General features: G+C 41.5%; 1 protein-coding gene across 3 annotated transcripts in view; it reads right to left on the bottom strand.

The window, feature by feature from the left end:
• The window catches only part of USP37 (ubiquitin specific peptidase 37), a 396132-nt gene that overhangs the window by 355954 nt on the left and 23104 nt on the right, over positions 1 to 17074 (bottom strand). For 2 of the 3 annotated variants that reach the window (XM_078679235.1, XM_078679238.1), the window contains exons 2-4: positions 11520 to 11710; positions 11034 to 11205; positions 8502 to 8599 (exon numbers count right to left, since the gene is read on the bottom strand). In XM_078679235.1, the coding sequence (XP_078535361.1) occupies positions 8502 to 8599; positions 11034 to 11205; positions 11520 to 11675 (426 nt within the window). In that variant the 5' untranslated portion in view covers positions 11676 to 11710. Of the gene's footprint in view, positions 1 to 8501; positions 8600 to 11033; positions 11206 to 11519; positions 11711 to 16674; positions 16775 to 17074 lie in introns of all 3 variants that reach the window. The other variant, XM_078679236.1, reaches the window with a different exon arrangement.

Below are 17074 nucleotides of genomic sequence, written 5' to 3'. Positions count from 1 at the left end.
GAATCTAAGCTAAGAGAGGTCACAAGTCCCAGGATAGAAATAAAAAACCTGGACTGGCGTACCACATCACTTATGGGTTTGGGGCACTTGGAGGGGCTGCAGGCGGAAATCAGTAACTCCACGTATGGTTCCTGCATAATTCCTTTTAACCCCAGAGTTACAACCAGAGATTCCTTACCTAACAAAATGGTGAAAGCTTACGTAGACTAGTGCGTTTATCAGCATAATGGCGAGAAAGAGTACTTTGAAATTGAATTATTTGTGAAGCAATTTAATATAAACTGGAAAAATGTTTCTTTATCAATAAAGTCTGTGCTTGTAGAGCGTGCGTGCAGAAGGTTCTTAAAGCTGCAGTGAGGCCTCTTCATTATTTGCTACATTGTGAGGTTAAACAATGCACTCAGTGCAGAACCGTGCCCGAGTGAGCTAAGGGTTAACATTAGCTGTGTGTGAATGACGAGAGAAATGGAATGGAGCCTCGGAGTGCACAAAGTGTAATGAATGAAGATCAGGAGACGGAGGGCATTGCTGTGGGGAGGGGGTGTAGGAGAAATGCACAAGGCGGGCAGGGGAGGGGGCGGAGCGGGGAGAGCGGCATGACCACAGAAGAATAGTTTGGTGATTTGCCCACAACATTATGCAGTAAGAACGTTACTTCACCGAGCTATCTTGCAGTATTCGGTCGTTAAGTGTATCTCATCTAGCACGGTGGGTTAGATTTTGTAGCGATTTCCATGTATTCTGCAAAGTATTGTACAATACTTGAAGTGTCAGTGCACAAAGTGTAATGAGTGAAGATCAGGAGACGGAGGGCATTGCTGTGGGGAGGGGGTGTAGGAGAAATGCACAAGGTGGGCAGGGGAGGGGGCGGAGCGGTGAGAGCGGCATGTGGGTGTTAAGAAGCCGGGCCTTTGAAGTGAAGCTAAGCTTCACTTCAAAAGCTGTCGGAGGAATGCGGGAGAGAGGAACAGATGGCGATTGCGGCTGTGCACGCGCTTTTAAGCTCAATGCACATGCGCATTGAGCTTAAAAGTCACGGGCACTGCAAGGAATCGCCACGATTCCTTGCTTCTCAGTTAAAAGTTGTTTAAGCCGCAATAGGCTCGCAAGCTCGATGCGCATGCGCATCGACAGGCGAGACCTAAAAATTGAGGAATTGAAACATGGACTGGTGCATGGCATCTTTAAACAAGCATTAGAAATGCAATCGGGCTCGGATTTATTTGAGTTTGAGCTAATGGCATTGTAAATGGTAATGTATTTTTGCTAAGTGTTATGGAGTGTGTTAATGTGGTGTGTAGTGGAATTATGTGTGTTAGATTATAATTGTAGCAATGGTGGCATGCTGTGTTTTTACATGAATATGTTTAAAACTAAAGTGTACCATACTGAGATTGCTACAATACTTAATTGTGGATGTGTAACAATCGATGCATGTACTGATGGCCGTGACTGCCTGTAGAAATTGTGCACTGATGGCTGGTGGTGAGCAGTAGCATTGGTGGTGGTGGTACTGCTGGCCGTAGTACTGGTAGTGGTAGTACTGGTGGTGGTGGTACTGGTGGTGGTAGTGGTATTGGTAGTGGTAGTACTGGTAGTCGTGGTACTGGTAGTACTGGTGGTGGTGGTAGTGGTAGTACTGGTGCCTGTAGTACTGGTAGTACTGGTGGTGGTGGTAGTACTGGTGGTGGTGGTGGTACTGGTAGTACTGGTGGTGGTAGTACTGGTGATGGTGGTACTGGTGGTGGTGGTAGTGGTACTGGTAGTGGTAGTACTGGTAGTGGTAGTACTGGTAGTGGTGGTGGTAGTACTGGTGGTGGTGTTACTGGTAGTACTGGAGGTGGTGGTACTGGTAATGGTAGTACTGGTGGTGGTAGTACTGGTAGTGGTAGTACTGGTAGTGGTAGTACTGGTGGTCGTGGTACTGGTAGTACTGGTGGTAGTGGTAGTACTGGTGCCTGTAGTACTGGTAGTACTGGTGGTGGTGGTGGTGGTAGTAGTACTGGTGGTGGTAGTGGTAGTACTGGTGGTGGTAGTACTGGTGATGGTGGTACTGGTGATGGTGGTACTGGTGGTGGTGGTAGTGGTACTGGTAGTGGTAGTACTGGTAGTACTGGTAGTGGTGGTGGTATTGGTAGTGGTAGTACTGGTGGTGGTGTTACTGGTAGTACTGGAGGTGGTGGTACTGGTAATGGTAGTACTGGTGGTGGTAGTACTGGTGGTGGTGGTACTGGTAGTGGTGGTACTGGTAGTGGTGGTAGTGGTGGTACTGGTAGTGGTGGTACTGGTAGTACTGCTGGTGGTAATAATGGTAGTGGTAGTACTGGTGGTGGTACCGGTAGTGGTAGTGCTAGTGGTGGTGGTACTGCACGCGGGTCTGTAAAATTGGAAGTGTATGGCGGCCCTGCGACTGTATGCATTTGTAAAGTCTGCACGTTTGAAGCCTTGTGGCGCTGCAAGCACGTGTGTCTTAAACATTGCAAGGTTGGTGGCACTGCACTTATGTCTGCATAGCTCACGTTCTACGTGGCACCGCACCCGTCCCTGTGAATATGAAGACACGTTCATAAAGCACGAGTTCGTCGTAAAATCAAAGCGTTACTAAATTTCTCATTTAAAAATGTAGAATTTTGAAAACTATCATGTGCACTGGTAAAAAAACACACATTGAGTCCATAGAAAGGAGACATAGCTAAAGCTATTCTCCAGTAGGTGCAGCAGAGAGTGGGCGCGGGTTGTAATTGGGATGTACAGATTGTGTTTACCTCTGGATAGAATGTTGATTAACCAATGGACAGTAGAGAGATGGCAGCGGCTGTCGATCATGATGATGAAACCTATGTTTCACAGGGACTGGGATGTCTTGTTCATATTTACGGATCCCTAGGACCTATAGGCTTATACCACTGCATTTTGTTAAATAAAAGCACTGTGTATGTGGGTATGCAGCTGTGTGGACATGCATATATATATTATTTACATAATGTGTGTGTATATATGTATATACATATATATATATATCAACGTTTGTAGACATCCGTGCAACATCGGATGTATTCATAATGCATTCTTACCAGTGGTCAGTTGCACGGATGTCTACAAACGTTGACTGTATTTTAGCACCATACTCTATAGGTCCACGTTCGATGAGACTGCCACTCTATTTCTGTAAACATGCATGCACCTTTCCATTGTTTGATGAAGAAGGTGCGATGCCAGCTCATACAGGATTTCGTTACAGAAGTATTTGAATTGAATTTCGTTGTATGTCAGTTACTTTTGAGAGTTCAAAGAGTGTGCATACGTAGCTGCAGCGCTGTGCATGACGGGTGCTTCTATTACACGCTTTACATAAGGGGCACGCTGTTTGCAAAAATGTATTTAATGTTTACTAGTGCGGCTTCAGTCGCTGGATTATATTTAGGTCGTTTATATTACAGGGGGGTTATGTGTTCTGTTTGCAACCTGCCTGCCTTATTACAGTCTCTGATATTCTAATGCAGTTATAACTAGGCAGATCATTGGCTAAACTCTAAACCAAGCCTTTAGTTTTTACGTGGTCGCGGGGCCACACATCAGCCTGCCCCAGGTCACACGGCTTTGTGAGATCTCCAAATGTACAATGCGAGAATAGTAGAAACTGGGCTACCTCTCCTCACGAGGCGCAGTCCTTGAACTGCGCCATAATTGCTGTTAATTCTGCACCCTTTAACTCACTACAAATGCTGAAACGCAGTCTCCGTTTGAAGATATATCCGTATATTTTGCATTGCGGCCATGTCATGTCGCATTCGTTTTGTTATGGCGGCTCTCTTTAAAAACACTTATTCTCCACGTACAGCAGTCTGGACGTTACTCACGGCCTTGTCGCCCTTCGTGCTCGTATACACGGCCTCGCTGTTAACTGCGTCATTCATTCCTTCGGAGCGCTAGGCGCTGTGATATTGCGCTTTACCTTGCTGGTTCTGGGAGGGATACTGTGTTTGCAGATGTGTCCTGGGGAGGCCCCGAGGTCACTCTATAACCTGCAGTGGGGGCTTCAGACAACCGCTGCCTATGTGGGGCCTCCTGCAGACTGCGCCCACAGGACCGCACGGCCCTGCAAATAAAACTGCTTCCCCGCGGCTGACACAAGCCAGATCACTGCAAATTGATGGCCCTGCTTTTCTCGTGAGACAGACCCGGAAAATGTAGTTGTGTCTGATGGATATTGGGCTCCGTCTACACGAAGCTGCAAGAAACGTCCTGGAGGTCGGAGAAGCTCTGTTCAGATCAGATGTTCAGTGCACAGCTTCAACCGAGGGTACGTACCTGCAGGAATGTAGCGAGGTACAATGCGAAACTAAATTACAAGACAGTATGTGGAGGAAGAAACCCGCTCTGTAACGCGCTGCAGAGTTCTACGAGTGTGCATCTCAGGAATCCCTTTCAGAGAAATAAAAATGTCTTAAGAAGTGTGAGTATACGAATCATATTGATTTGTGTGATGGATTGTGCAATTATAAATAAATTGGTCCTGAAGTTTCCAATTCTTCAGTTAAATAAACAAAAACACCTTTCGGAAATACTGCTTATTTCGCATGGACAATTTGGCAAAAATGTCGGAAAGAAACTGGAACAGAAAAGTGTGCAGGCCCGTCCCTTGCGGTCTGAGCGCATGCCAGGAAACTAGATTTCTTTTCGAAAGTCCTCATTACCGGCCCTTGCTATCTGGCGGCAGCGTTTAATGGGCTGCGCGGGATTCTTTCCGAAGCGCCGTGTGTTTTGGTTGCTCCGTATCCTGAGCCAGCTAGCGCCTTAAGGAGGCATGCGCCTACGCCTGGGCGCCAAGGGTGCTCGGCTCCTTTTGTTTCGACGTAGTTACCTCTCGCAGTCCACGACCAACTTGGGAAATGTAGCTCTAGTTTACCATGGGCATGTTATCACGGTCCTCTCAGGAAGCTGCGCGCTGAGAGCTGCAGAATTGTGAACGCGCCCGGCCATCTGGATTCACTAACGGAGGCACGCTGACAGCTCCTAATTATAATTTATGTACTTCTTAGCGCGAGCACGCATGAAATATGCCCAAAATGGCGGAACTAAACTACATTTACCCTATCACTTCAAGCCTATTAAAACGAAAACACAAGGAAGACGAATCACTGACCAGATGACAGAAAACGCTAAGTAATGTCTGGAATTTCTCTCTCCAAGGCCCTAGGAGATACTTCTTTTTTTTCTCCTTTAACATTAGTTCTCAAACTCCTCCCAGTTTCACTGGGAAGGAGTACGAGCCCTAAAAAGAGAAAAATTGGCTGTGAGGAAAAGGAGTGCTATAATAATAATTAAAAGAATGTTGAGGGCTGGGCAAAATGTGGTGGCATTGACAAACTCAAATATATGGCTTTGTGCACAGACACAATGTAACCCACAAGTTATATATTGTACACCCGATAGAATATAGCTCGCTCTTAAGTAATTACACCAATATTAAATGTTAGAGTTTGCTGATAAGATGGTTACGGAGTCCATGTCGTTTAGTGCCCAATAGACTCAGATTACCAACATCCAAGACTTCTATATGTACAGTAACAATAGCACTGTAAATCTAATCTTAGAAAAACAGGGTCCATAAATCTGCAATCACCTATCCTTTTTTCTTTATTGTACTGCACTTGTGCTATGGAGCAAGTCCACAGAAGTTTGGGCTTTTCATTACTGTGCCACAATCTATCACAGGCATTCAAGGCAAAACAAAACCAGTCAAGTAATTTACCACAGGTTCAGTATACTGCATCTATGTGACATGTCTTGACAAATAAGTCAGTTCAAATTATGTCAATTATATCTCCTGCTTCGTGTATTGAGAATATAAGCTCTTACAAGGCAAGCAGTCTGTGAAATGATAAATACGTATACAATTATTGTTCGCAAAGTTATATAAGCCCTTCTTCAGCAGCTATTACAATGATCACAGTGCATATCTTCTACCATAATGGTTCCTTTGATGGGTTAACTAAAACTTAACATCCATTGCTTAATAAGCAAGTCTGCAAGATTCCAATAACAAGTTACAAATCTACAACCTTCAACACTGTAGTAAAAATACACTCTCAACGGTCTACTAGCTCAATTAAATGCATTTCACAATGAGTAAGTCCGGGGTACTGCCTTTGTCCTAACTTTCACAATAGACAGGTCAGACCTAGGGCATATCTTTTCCCAATAAACCATGAAGAAAGTATTTTATTGGTTTATAATATAATAAGCAATTCAGTCCTATTGTATGCAAGAGGGCAACCATCAGGAACAACATTCGTAAAATTACAAATCTAAACAAAATAACAGTTAACAAAACATACAACTACAGTGACATGGGCATGACCAGGATTATCCCACCCAAGTGCTTATCAGAGGAGGTACCAAAAGCCTAAACCATTGCCAAGTAGATGTACAGTACCTTTTCATAATAAACTACCAATGACATCAGATATAAGTTTCCCCAAAGAACTAATCAGGCATATGTTTACCACTGGCTTGTTGCCTTAAGCAACCAAGGCTGACTAGATTCTGCTTAAGTTCTCCCATAAGGTAACCATCAGACCGTCAGAAAATATTCAACCCCTCCAAAGATTGTTAACAAGGATCAATGATGTACAAATTTTCTACAGCAGTGTTGGTCAGAAAAGAAAGCGAAGAAGGCTGAGACAAACACTAAACAAATGCCTGCTACAGCGATCTGTGAGATCCAGGTAACAATACCGGTCTACAGGCTTTAACACTGAATTATGAATCCATCCTTTAAGGCCCACTGGCTTTAACATATAATCCTTACGAAAAAACTTTGGCATATTATATTTGTCATAAATTTTCATACTAAAATGATTAAACCAATTGCCTCTGAAATAGACTTTTGATCGTTGGAAAAAATCATTGCCCTTATTACCGACTTCAACATAAAGTTAACTCTTGTATTATAAATAAGCCTCGTCACAGGGTAGCTATTCCTATCATAAAATTATAAATGCATACAAAACTGTAAGCTGTCAAAAGAATTTACAACCCTTCCTAAAATGGTGTAACAAGAACTGTAAATGTGTAAATCTTCTGATTGCACAGCAGGTAAATACCAAACCCCTTCCCTACTATAGCAATCTCGGTTATTCCCCTGTAGCAGATAACCCACCTGCAAGCTTAAACAAAGTGAAATGACAATTCACACTGAAAATGTAGTGGCTTTAACATATGCTTTTCACAATAAATAGGTCCAGCATACTGCCTTGTCATAACTTCATAATAAAGAAGATCTGGCCGAAAGCCTTGATCAATGGCTCATCAAAAAAAACCAACTACGTTCTGTTGTGTTCAGCATACGCTTTCCCACAATGCAAGCCATTTTTGTGGGCATGAGCACACAACTGCTGCCCAATCAAAATGTTTACTCACGCTAGCATTCCACTATTGAACGGAATGGAGCCAAAGCTGATCACACATGGTCTGCAAAAAGCTACACCATCGAGTAGACCTAAAAATGGTTAGGCAGCAGATTTTTGTATTGGGCACATTTATCTAGGGCAACTACAGCCCATGGAGCAGCACTTCTGAATAATCAAATGGTATGCACTACAAGCCAGGTTTAACATAGAGGAACACATACAATTAAGGTGTAACTTAAATTACAGGTTTAGGTTGGCAGACATCATTACTGATACTAATTTATAGGTGTATACAAATGTATATAAGTACACACACACACACACACACACACGCCTCATCCAACATTCTTAAGTGGATCAGACCATACCACATTGATCATCCTAAACATTCAACATTAAGAAATCTGTTCAAAGACATTTTTTAATGTTTACATTTTTTTTAAATACATCACTTCTATGAAAAAGAAATGAAATGACTAAAACCATCTGATACATTTATATAGTATTCAAATACATAAATCATAATGCAATACACATCAAAAATCTGTTGAGGTGGTGTTTTTGTGGGAGTAGATATGGCTTCAGTACATTTTAAAAACAAAAATGGTATAACTCCACAGTCGAGTGTTATAAGTAGTATATTTTTAGTAGTACTGCAACAGGACCACCACATTTCCCTCCAAGAAACTATGCAAATTTAGTAGTGGAGGTTGGCTTTCCAATAAATGGCCCAAGCCAACGAAGAGTAATGGATGAGGGTGCTTAGCACACATTAGCGACCAATGAGGAGGGTCAAAAGATGGTATACTGTGTGCATCGCAAATCTTCTCTTCTGGAATGTGTGCAGTCTTCAGGAGAAACTGACATTTTATATGCCTCACCTAAGGGACAGATGCATTGTAGAATAATCAAGACTATTCCAAAGGCAGACAAGACCATGTATACAGGACAGACTAACCTATAGTCAATTTTCAAGGGGAAATGCAGCACTACCTCAAGTGCCTATGGCAGGTAAATAAATTAATAAGTACAGTCACCAGCAGTAGATCAATTAGTTACCAACAGTAGTAAACTTTGCCAACTAACCTGGTTTTTAACTGCAGAGACCTGTACGTTCTCTTCCTTCTGTGTACTACGGCTCCCCAAAACACATCCAAAACTTCCAGATCCAAGCGATACCTTTGCTAATAAATATGGACAATTAGAATTCTTCTAAAAGAAATGCTTACATTCTTTATACATGTGAACTATGTAAAAAAATATCTAAGCCCATTTTGTTGACTGACACTCCCATCATTCGTTTTACAATAAAAATTAAAAAAAAATCAAAACAATTTGTCAACCATCATCTCATTGGAGTTTGAGGAGATAATGGGTTGGGTTCGACCAACGAATGATGGGAATGATAAAATAACTGACGAGAACACTAAAAATAAAGGAGTAAAGTTAAGATGCAGAAGCATGTGTATTGTTCAGTGAGGCGCACACAGGCATCATCCTCAGAAAAAGCACCAGGATTTGCAGAATGTCCGAGTAGTTTCAGTGGCCACTTGCTTCAGCAAAGCAACAAAGGCTGCCTGGCTCCTACAGCACATGCAGATTACTATAGCATAGGTACTTAGCAGAAGAGAGTAGGATGAATTAATAAGTTCATCAAGGACATTTTAGATGCTTCTTTTATGGAGACAAGATTTATAAAAACTGAACATACTGGGTCAGACAAGACAATAGTACTGGAATATTGCAGTCATTATTTAGCCCTATAAATATGTTTAACCTTGTGAGGTATGATGTACCAACATATTTTAAGAGGTTTGAAATCAACAAACTTCTGGTATTGTCATTTGGAATCCTGGCAGACTACCAGGTATGAAAATCTCTTTGGGACCTACTGTGCCAAAAATGTAAACCAACGAGCAGCTGACCAGGGAGTACCACCGCTCAACTGGCAGAGTAAGTGCTACCCCACAGACAATTGTTATAGAAGATTACCGCTCCCAAAGTGTGCTGGCATTTGAAATATGTGGACTGTAGCTCATGCACATTGTTCCAGGAACAATTAGATTGTATCAGTAAGATATGCCTGGGGGAAATGCCTGAGGGGAGGAATTGAGGGCAGACTGCAACGTTGCTGCTCAGGTACTAATGGGGTGGTCTTATCAAAGTTAGCTATTGTTACATTTCAAATTAATACCATCTCAACAAAATTTGAGTAATGGAATTTATAAGCCGCTAAAACTATTTGCATCAAGGCCTTAAAAAAGGAGCGGATCTGCCCTAGATTAGACATTTTTCAACTGCCATTGAAATTTTTACTAGTTGACATAGTAATGGAACCGATTCACCAGACAATGACACGATTAATGCTTGTTGGGCAGATCTCACGCTACTCATCGTAAAATAAGGTTTCAAAACTAAACGTCTAAGATTAATCAGCTTCGGGGATACACATTATATGTACAAGAGTTTCCTGTGGCCATCCGCAAAATCTACAATTAGAATCCGGACACCGTTTGATCCAAGATAGAGTGCCCTCCTTTGTTGTGTTTATACTCATACGTAGCCTTAAAAAATTTTTTTTTTAACTTTACAGAAAAGAAAACATTTAAATACGGCTGAACACGCGGGGATTGGTATGAATTGATCACGTACCATGCATAGTTTCTCAGCTAATGCACTTTTATCCAATTTAAACGATTCAGCTTTAATATGCTTTTTTAACATTAATTTATAGTTGGGCATTTTCAGAGCTGGCAGTTTAATTTGCAGGTCGATATCTCGTAGGGAAGTTAAAATACAAGCTCTCCATTTAGTCGTATAAGCAGATTTATCAATTTCTTGCCAACAAATATTCCCTAAAGATGCGGGGGCTGATGTTGACAATGCAACCATACATTTTAAGAAAGATCCTTTTGATACCAGGCATGGTCTTTGGAGACTGAATTCATTTCTAATTGCTGCTCGACACACTGACCTGGCAATTCCAAAGGTTGATTTAAAAACCTTAATCAGTAAGTCAAGCACCTTCTCATCTTTTCCTCGTTTTTAAACATTTAAAAGCATGGATCAATTTCACAGCCTTGGGCCATAGATCTTTAAGATGAAATTTAAAAGACATGTGATTGTCAAATATCACCCCTAAGTATCTATATGTCTTAATAATCAATTGTACCTGCTCTGGCCTTGCAGGGTAGACTTCTGTTTGACTACACCAATTTTCATCACTGTCCTAAAACTACTTTGGTGTGATAATGTTATGTTCCAAAACTACCACTATCACGTTACTGTTACCAACAACCCATGAAAGCACAGCATGCATGCAATGCTATTTGCTGAGCACTCTTCCTATTTAGCCTGACAAAGCAGTTCAGATAAAGCGGTGGAGCATGCACAAGATATGGCGAGGTCTGCAAATGCATAAAACTCAATTAGAAAGAAAACATCTTCGATCGCCACAAATTCTATGAATGAAGACTTTAGTCCATAAACGACTTCAAATTCTCTTGTAACAAAAGCAAAACATAACTTCAAACATTCTTTTAGACAAACGGTTCCTCACAATAACCAGACACTCCGGTTATTTGCTGGGTTTTGACCATGGGACCAGGTTATGCTCACCTGTGGGCATGGCCTCATCACTGACAGACCGTAGATATGTCTCCATATGCTTCCCAGCAACAAGAGAAACCTTGTCGATTGTCAGATGGCTGGCATCCTTCAGCGTCACCATCAACCGTGAGAGATTATTTCCATTGGGTCGAAATAACACAGACTTAATATTTTGATGCAACTGCAGACCGAACAAAAAAAAAAACAACAACAACAAAAAACAGTTTTAAATCACTACCAAGTGATTAACACAGAGTCTCACTTAACTAAGTATCCTGTTCATGTGTGCTAAATCGAGTAAAAGTTCCCTGGTCAAACTTCCTCCAAAAACAGAATAAAACAATATAAAAGTGAGAAAACAATGAATACTTTGTGGACGATTCCATGATGTCAACATTACATTTAGTATTTAGTTAAACCTTTTGAGTTTGACAGTAAGATCATACTATTGAAAGCCATGTGTACATCCAAAAACGGAAAAGCAATATCGAATACCTTAAAGGATTTTGGAACTCCACCAGCTTTGTAGACAACCAAAAGAGTAGCCTTTCCATCTTTCTCTAGAATCTCAAAATGGCCTTCTTTCCATTTTGAAGTGCCAATGTTTATACAGCGAATTCGTATGCTTCCTTGGACCTTAGGTGGACCCATCTTGCCAAGGCAAAACTAAAACTGATCTTTGGAACCTGTTGAAGAAAAAGACAAAGAACAAAAAACACACATTTTACATGTTTGCAGGCAAAACAGCCTGGCAACAATTCAATAGCAAATATTCAGTTGGCAGAGAGTGCTATAGTACAATTAGGGTGAAATTAAAAGGTCAGAGCGAGAAGATGATTGCGAGGGGGGGGTGGGGAGTATATAGAAATATGGAATCCATACTGCTGCCACCAACTCTGTGCTTCCCACATAGGAATTTACCATATGACCGTAGAACAATACAAATAAACAAATATTACTAACCAGGGAAAATGTGAAAAGCCCTGCGATGTTGGAGCTGCAGCCTGGCACGATAGTGAGCACAGCAAACACAAGATTTACTTTTATGTGGCTTCTTGAATATCTGGATATAGCGTAACTGCACCTCAGTTTTAGTGTCCACAATATCTTAAAGTCCTGTGCCCGTAGCCTCCGAGACCTGCTGCAGTTGGGTCTCACTGGGAATCCAGAAACACCAAAAGTTCTTTATATGAACTTCATCAGGACAAGAGACTTCTGTATCGAAGAAGTTCCACTTTCACAATCAAGGAGACGGTCAGCCAAAAGATGTGGAGAATGTAATGTCAAAATCCGACCGGAGCACGTGGGTGTCCCTATAAAGTGTCAATATGATATTCCGACTCGTTTCTGTTATCTGTAATAACTCCCTCACAGGTATCTGACGGAGTACTACGTGATTAAATAATCTGAAGGATCAGGACACGCAGATTTGTGATTGCAGTCAAAATATTACACACGCCGGAACCAACATATTTATAAGTGGCGTATGTCCAGAAAGATCTGAAGAAAAAAGAGCAACCAGGTTGCTCTTTTTCACTGCTGGCCCGGGCGTATTTATGGCTGCCGCAACACGAGGCTCTTCTGATTGTAACGATTGGAGTGGATTTTGACTCCATTCGTCTAGGAGTGTCGCCGGTAACTACGCACTACTGTCTTCGGGTTCCTTAGAAATACCTTTTGTTCAGATCTTTATGGACACCCACGTGATCGGGTCGGAATTGGACATTAAATTCTCTACATCTTTGGGCTGATCGGCGCCTTGATTGTGAAAGTGGGACTTGTTCGATACAGAAGTCGATTGCCCTGATTAAGTTGCTATAAAAGGAACAAAACGCGTTGGCTGTTGTCTTTATTCTTCTTTCGGTTAAAACAGGACATCTGATTATAACATATTGGCTATTGTGACTCCATCCCTGGTGCTGGCTCCATTTCTTTCATTCGCTTCTTGAAGATCTGTTCTGATATGAATTAATGAGTGAACCACTTGAGACCAGAATCCTATTGATCAGGTTGTTATCTTTTTATTGTCATCCTTATGGAAGTCCTTGTGCGATTTCTTGTAAGGAGTCTGTTGGAAGATGGTTAATTAGCATGTGTACGTAGGGACCTACCACTGGTAATAAGGCCACAATCACAAAATAAGGTCCAGTGAAGAGCTTAAATTATTCCCATGCTCAATCCTTGGTAGCTGAAAACAAGCAGGCAGGCTTAACATAGGAGACAGATAACAACAACAACAACAACAACACCACAATACATTAAATAACTAAGACCACACAATAAAAAATTCCTCTTATGATGAAAATGGCATCAAAACTACAAATATCCAATGTAGGGAACCTGAATTTAAGAATAAACCGTTTCTAGTGTTTAAGGCCTTGGTGAAATCCTAGGCCTTGGAGCTTTTAGCAGGACGAACCTGAAATCCAGGCCGGGTCGCGGTTCAGTGGCTTGACCCTCGTCGACAGGTCGGTCACCTTATGGAGCTTTTTGACAGAAGGTCCTTTGGAATTCCAAAATGGCCCACAATAGAAATCCATGGGTCTAGAAGCTCCGAGATGATGCTTGGGATGTTGGGATTAAGTTTCCCAGAATGCACCTGGTCAGCTCCTTAAGTTCCCTGGATGTCTTCCAGCTGGGATCTTCTTGGTGGAGCTCTTTTAACATGTTGCTTTCAGGTCGTCCACCCCTTCAATTCTTGAAGTAAGGAAAATTTCTTAGGGCTGTAGCAACACATGTGCAGTCAGAAGGCAATCCTTCCGGGTGCAGGCCAGGGTTCCAGCAGGGCAGTCCTTCTCCTTGTAGATTCAGGCAGGGATCTTGTGTGGCTCATTTGCACCTGTTGCTTTCAGGAGTCCCTTCTTAACCTTTTAGAAACAAGGCAAAGTTCTAAGGGTTGTAGTTACCAAGTGTGCAGCAGCAGCAGACTAGATCTTGATTTCTCCAGGCAAGGATCTGAGTTGCTAGGCAGCTCTAATTTTTATACAGTGTTCCTGGGCGACTGGCATAGGGTAACCCCTGACAAATGGGGTGCCCCTTAGCTATGAACACTTCCTCCAAGTTCGACAACTTTTCTGTGATAGTTATAAATCTAACAGTGGCAAGTTGTTGGATGTATTCTAAATATTTTGATAATTATAAGTATTTTAGCTGCTGTCTATTTTTTTATTTTATTGCCACACTAAGAAAAAATTCAGAATTTTCCATTAATCATAAATCAATCATGATCATTTGCAGAACATAGAGGAGCATTGTAAAAAAAGAGTAACAGAAAAATCAGTCTATACAAGAAAGACCACCTAATAGTATAAATGCTTACACATAATGGCAAAGGCAGATCAAAGGAAAGCAATTAGTTATATATAATTTTAAAAAATGAAGAAAAAACAATGTTCAAAAATGCGTTCAATCCTTAATCCCATTGAAGACCGGACAATACCCTGCGGAATTTTAGCAGAGATAGGGGACCTCTAGCGTGGACTAATGCAGTTTCCATTTAGAAATCTCCCTCAAAGACCAGAATTCATTAATACTAGGAGACATAGTGTGGATCGAAGAGCAAGCAATACATAAACGGCACATGCCGCTATGATAGAGGCTAGAGATTTTGTAAGACCCCCGGGCTCGGAAAATAGTCCCAACAACTCCTCTTTCCCTGAAACCGGGTTGTCGTAGCCGACCCAGGTTGCAAGAGTGAGTGTAATATTAGACCAAAAATCCTTCAGCCATGGGCATGTAAAATCATATGGAGTAGGTCAGCAGCGTATTCTTGACATATCGGGCAGTGTGTTTAGCAGTAGTTAGATTAGCCCATTTATAAATTCGCTCAGGGGGTGTAATAAAGCATGAAAATAATTCTGTGTTGTAATTTTAGATTGACAGATGTTACAGCTAGATTGATAGTTTGGAGAGATTCTTATATTTACTCCTTTGTTATATCACAGCAAAAGATCAGACTTAACTTTTCCGCGATTTGTACACCATCATCGTTCACCAACCCAAAACATTTTTTATATATTTTGCCTATAGTTCCTTGCCCTCTAGTACAGACAAGATCTCGGAAAGATTAGACAGCTCCGATAGTCCCCTACCACGAACAAAATAGTCCCCAACTTGTAGGTACTTAAAAAATGAGTTTGTGGAAGATCAAATTCATCTTTTAAAGATAAAAAAGTTCAAAAACCCTGTTCGTCATAACTGACACACCCGCACCACACCCTTGAACTGCCATTCCTTCCTGATCTGGTCATGGAATATATTAGGAAATAGGAGATTCCCCGATAATACAATGTAGCAATGTAACTATGGTATTGCATAGCTCTTGCAGATTTCCCTCCATATATTAGTAATGTCCCTGATTACCTTAAAGCGGACCCGATATAAAAGCCAACTAGGATTTGTATCAGTTCCCCCAAGTCGCTCTGTATCCGCCTGATGTATGCTGCCCAAAAGTACAACTTAAAATCCAGGAGCTTAAATCCACCCTGCATATATATGATAATTTTAGACAGATATCGAATAGCTCTTCTAGCTGGTCGGTATCTCTAAACAACCACTGCCTAGAACACATTGTCTAAACGTTTAAAAAAGGATGATTGCACTTTTAATGGAATTGTACGGAAAAAAAATAGGACCTTTTGTAAGATTCATTTTAACCACGTTGCATCTCCCAAATATACTGAGAGGTAGCCGGTGCCAACATCGCAGGTTGGCACCACTTTCTTCAACAATGATTTAAAGTTTAATGAAATAATGTCATTGACTTGACTGCTGAGACATACTACCAGATAGATGGCTGTATTTTTGATCCCAAGAGTTACTGGGGTAGTGTCCAGTTGAAAGTTTAATATCGTCTGAGTTTTCAGCACATTTAATTTATAGCCGGAGAAGGAGCCGAATTACTGTGCTTCATACATTATCGCAGCCATGGCTTTAACTGGATTAACCGAGAAGATAATGTAATCTGCATACGCGGTTAATTTTAAGGTCGTCCCATTTAAAATAACTGGGAGAATGTTCCCATTGAGCATTCAATGCTTAATAAAAGGCTAGATATAGATAGCAAACAATAAGGGTGATAAAGGACAACCCTGCCAGGTTCCCCTTTGAACTGAAAAAGAAGAAAGCCCATTAAGTTTGATTGAGGCTGTTGGATGGTTATATAGTTTCTGTACTGCCGAGATAAGACTTTGACCGAAGCCCATTTGAGACATAGATGCCCATAATGCCCCCACGTCACCCAGTCAAAGGCTTTCTCGGGGTCTAACATCAGCATCCCCATCTACTGGCCTATTTGACCAGAAACAACGAATGGGGCAATTGCCGTATTGATGTGAGCTGCGGTCTCTCTCCCGGGGACGAAGCGGTGTTGCTGCTCTGAGACTACTGTATAAACTACCGGAGCCAGTCGTTCCGCAAGAATTTTAGAAAGAAAATCTTAGCGTCAGAGTTAATCAGCGCAATTAGTCAATACGAGCTCATATCAATGGACTTCTCCTTTTTAGGAAAAACAACAATATTTGAAACATTCCAAGAAGGAACTTCTTCTCCTTGCATGATAGAGTTACACAGCTTAAGAAAGATAGGAATCAGTATATCTTTAAAGGTTTTAAAAATTCCAATGGAATCTTATCTTCGCCAACTGCTTTACCTGCTGACATGCCTTTTATAGCTTCCTCCACTTTGCTTGCTTCGATGTCTTCTTCCAGTGACTCGGATAACATCGGGCTCAAAATTGGCATCTGACATTCCTCCAAATAATCTAAAACAGTCTGCTGGTCAGGACTGCCTGGGCTACAATATAAATGAGCATAAAACAGCCTAAATTGTTCGATTAAATCAGCAGACCTAGTATATACCAAGCCATCCACCCCTTTAATCATTTGAACATGGGTTTTGGCCCTTTGATCCGCTATTTGATTAGCCAAGAACCGGACGACTCTTTCGCCGTATTCGTATTGTTTAGTACGATACTCATGGTAATTATTGGCCGCTTTATCCCTTGGCTGTCTTTTTAGCTTGGCCCGTGATTCTACGACCGGTTGGTATAT

This window comes from Lissotriton helveticus, chromosome 3_1, assembly GCF_964261635.1.
Source record: "Lissotriton helveticus chromosome 3_1, aLisHel1.1, whole genome shotgun sequence".
NCBI classification, from domain to species: domain Eukaryota; kingdom Metazoa; phylum Chordata; class Amphibia; order Caudata; family Salamandridae; genus Lissotriton; species Lissotriton helveticus.
This window is presented reverse-complemented; position numbering and strand designations above follow the sequence as displayed.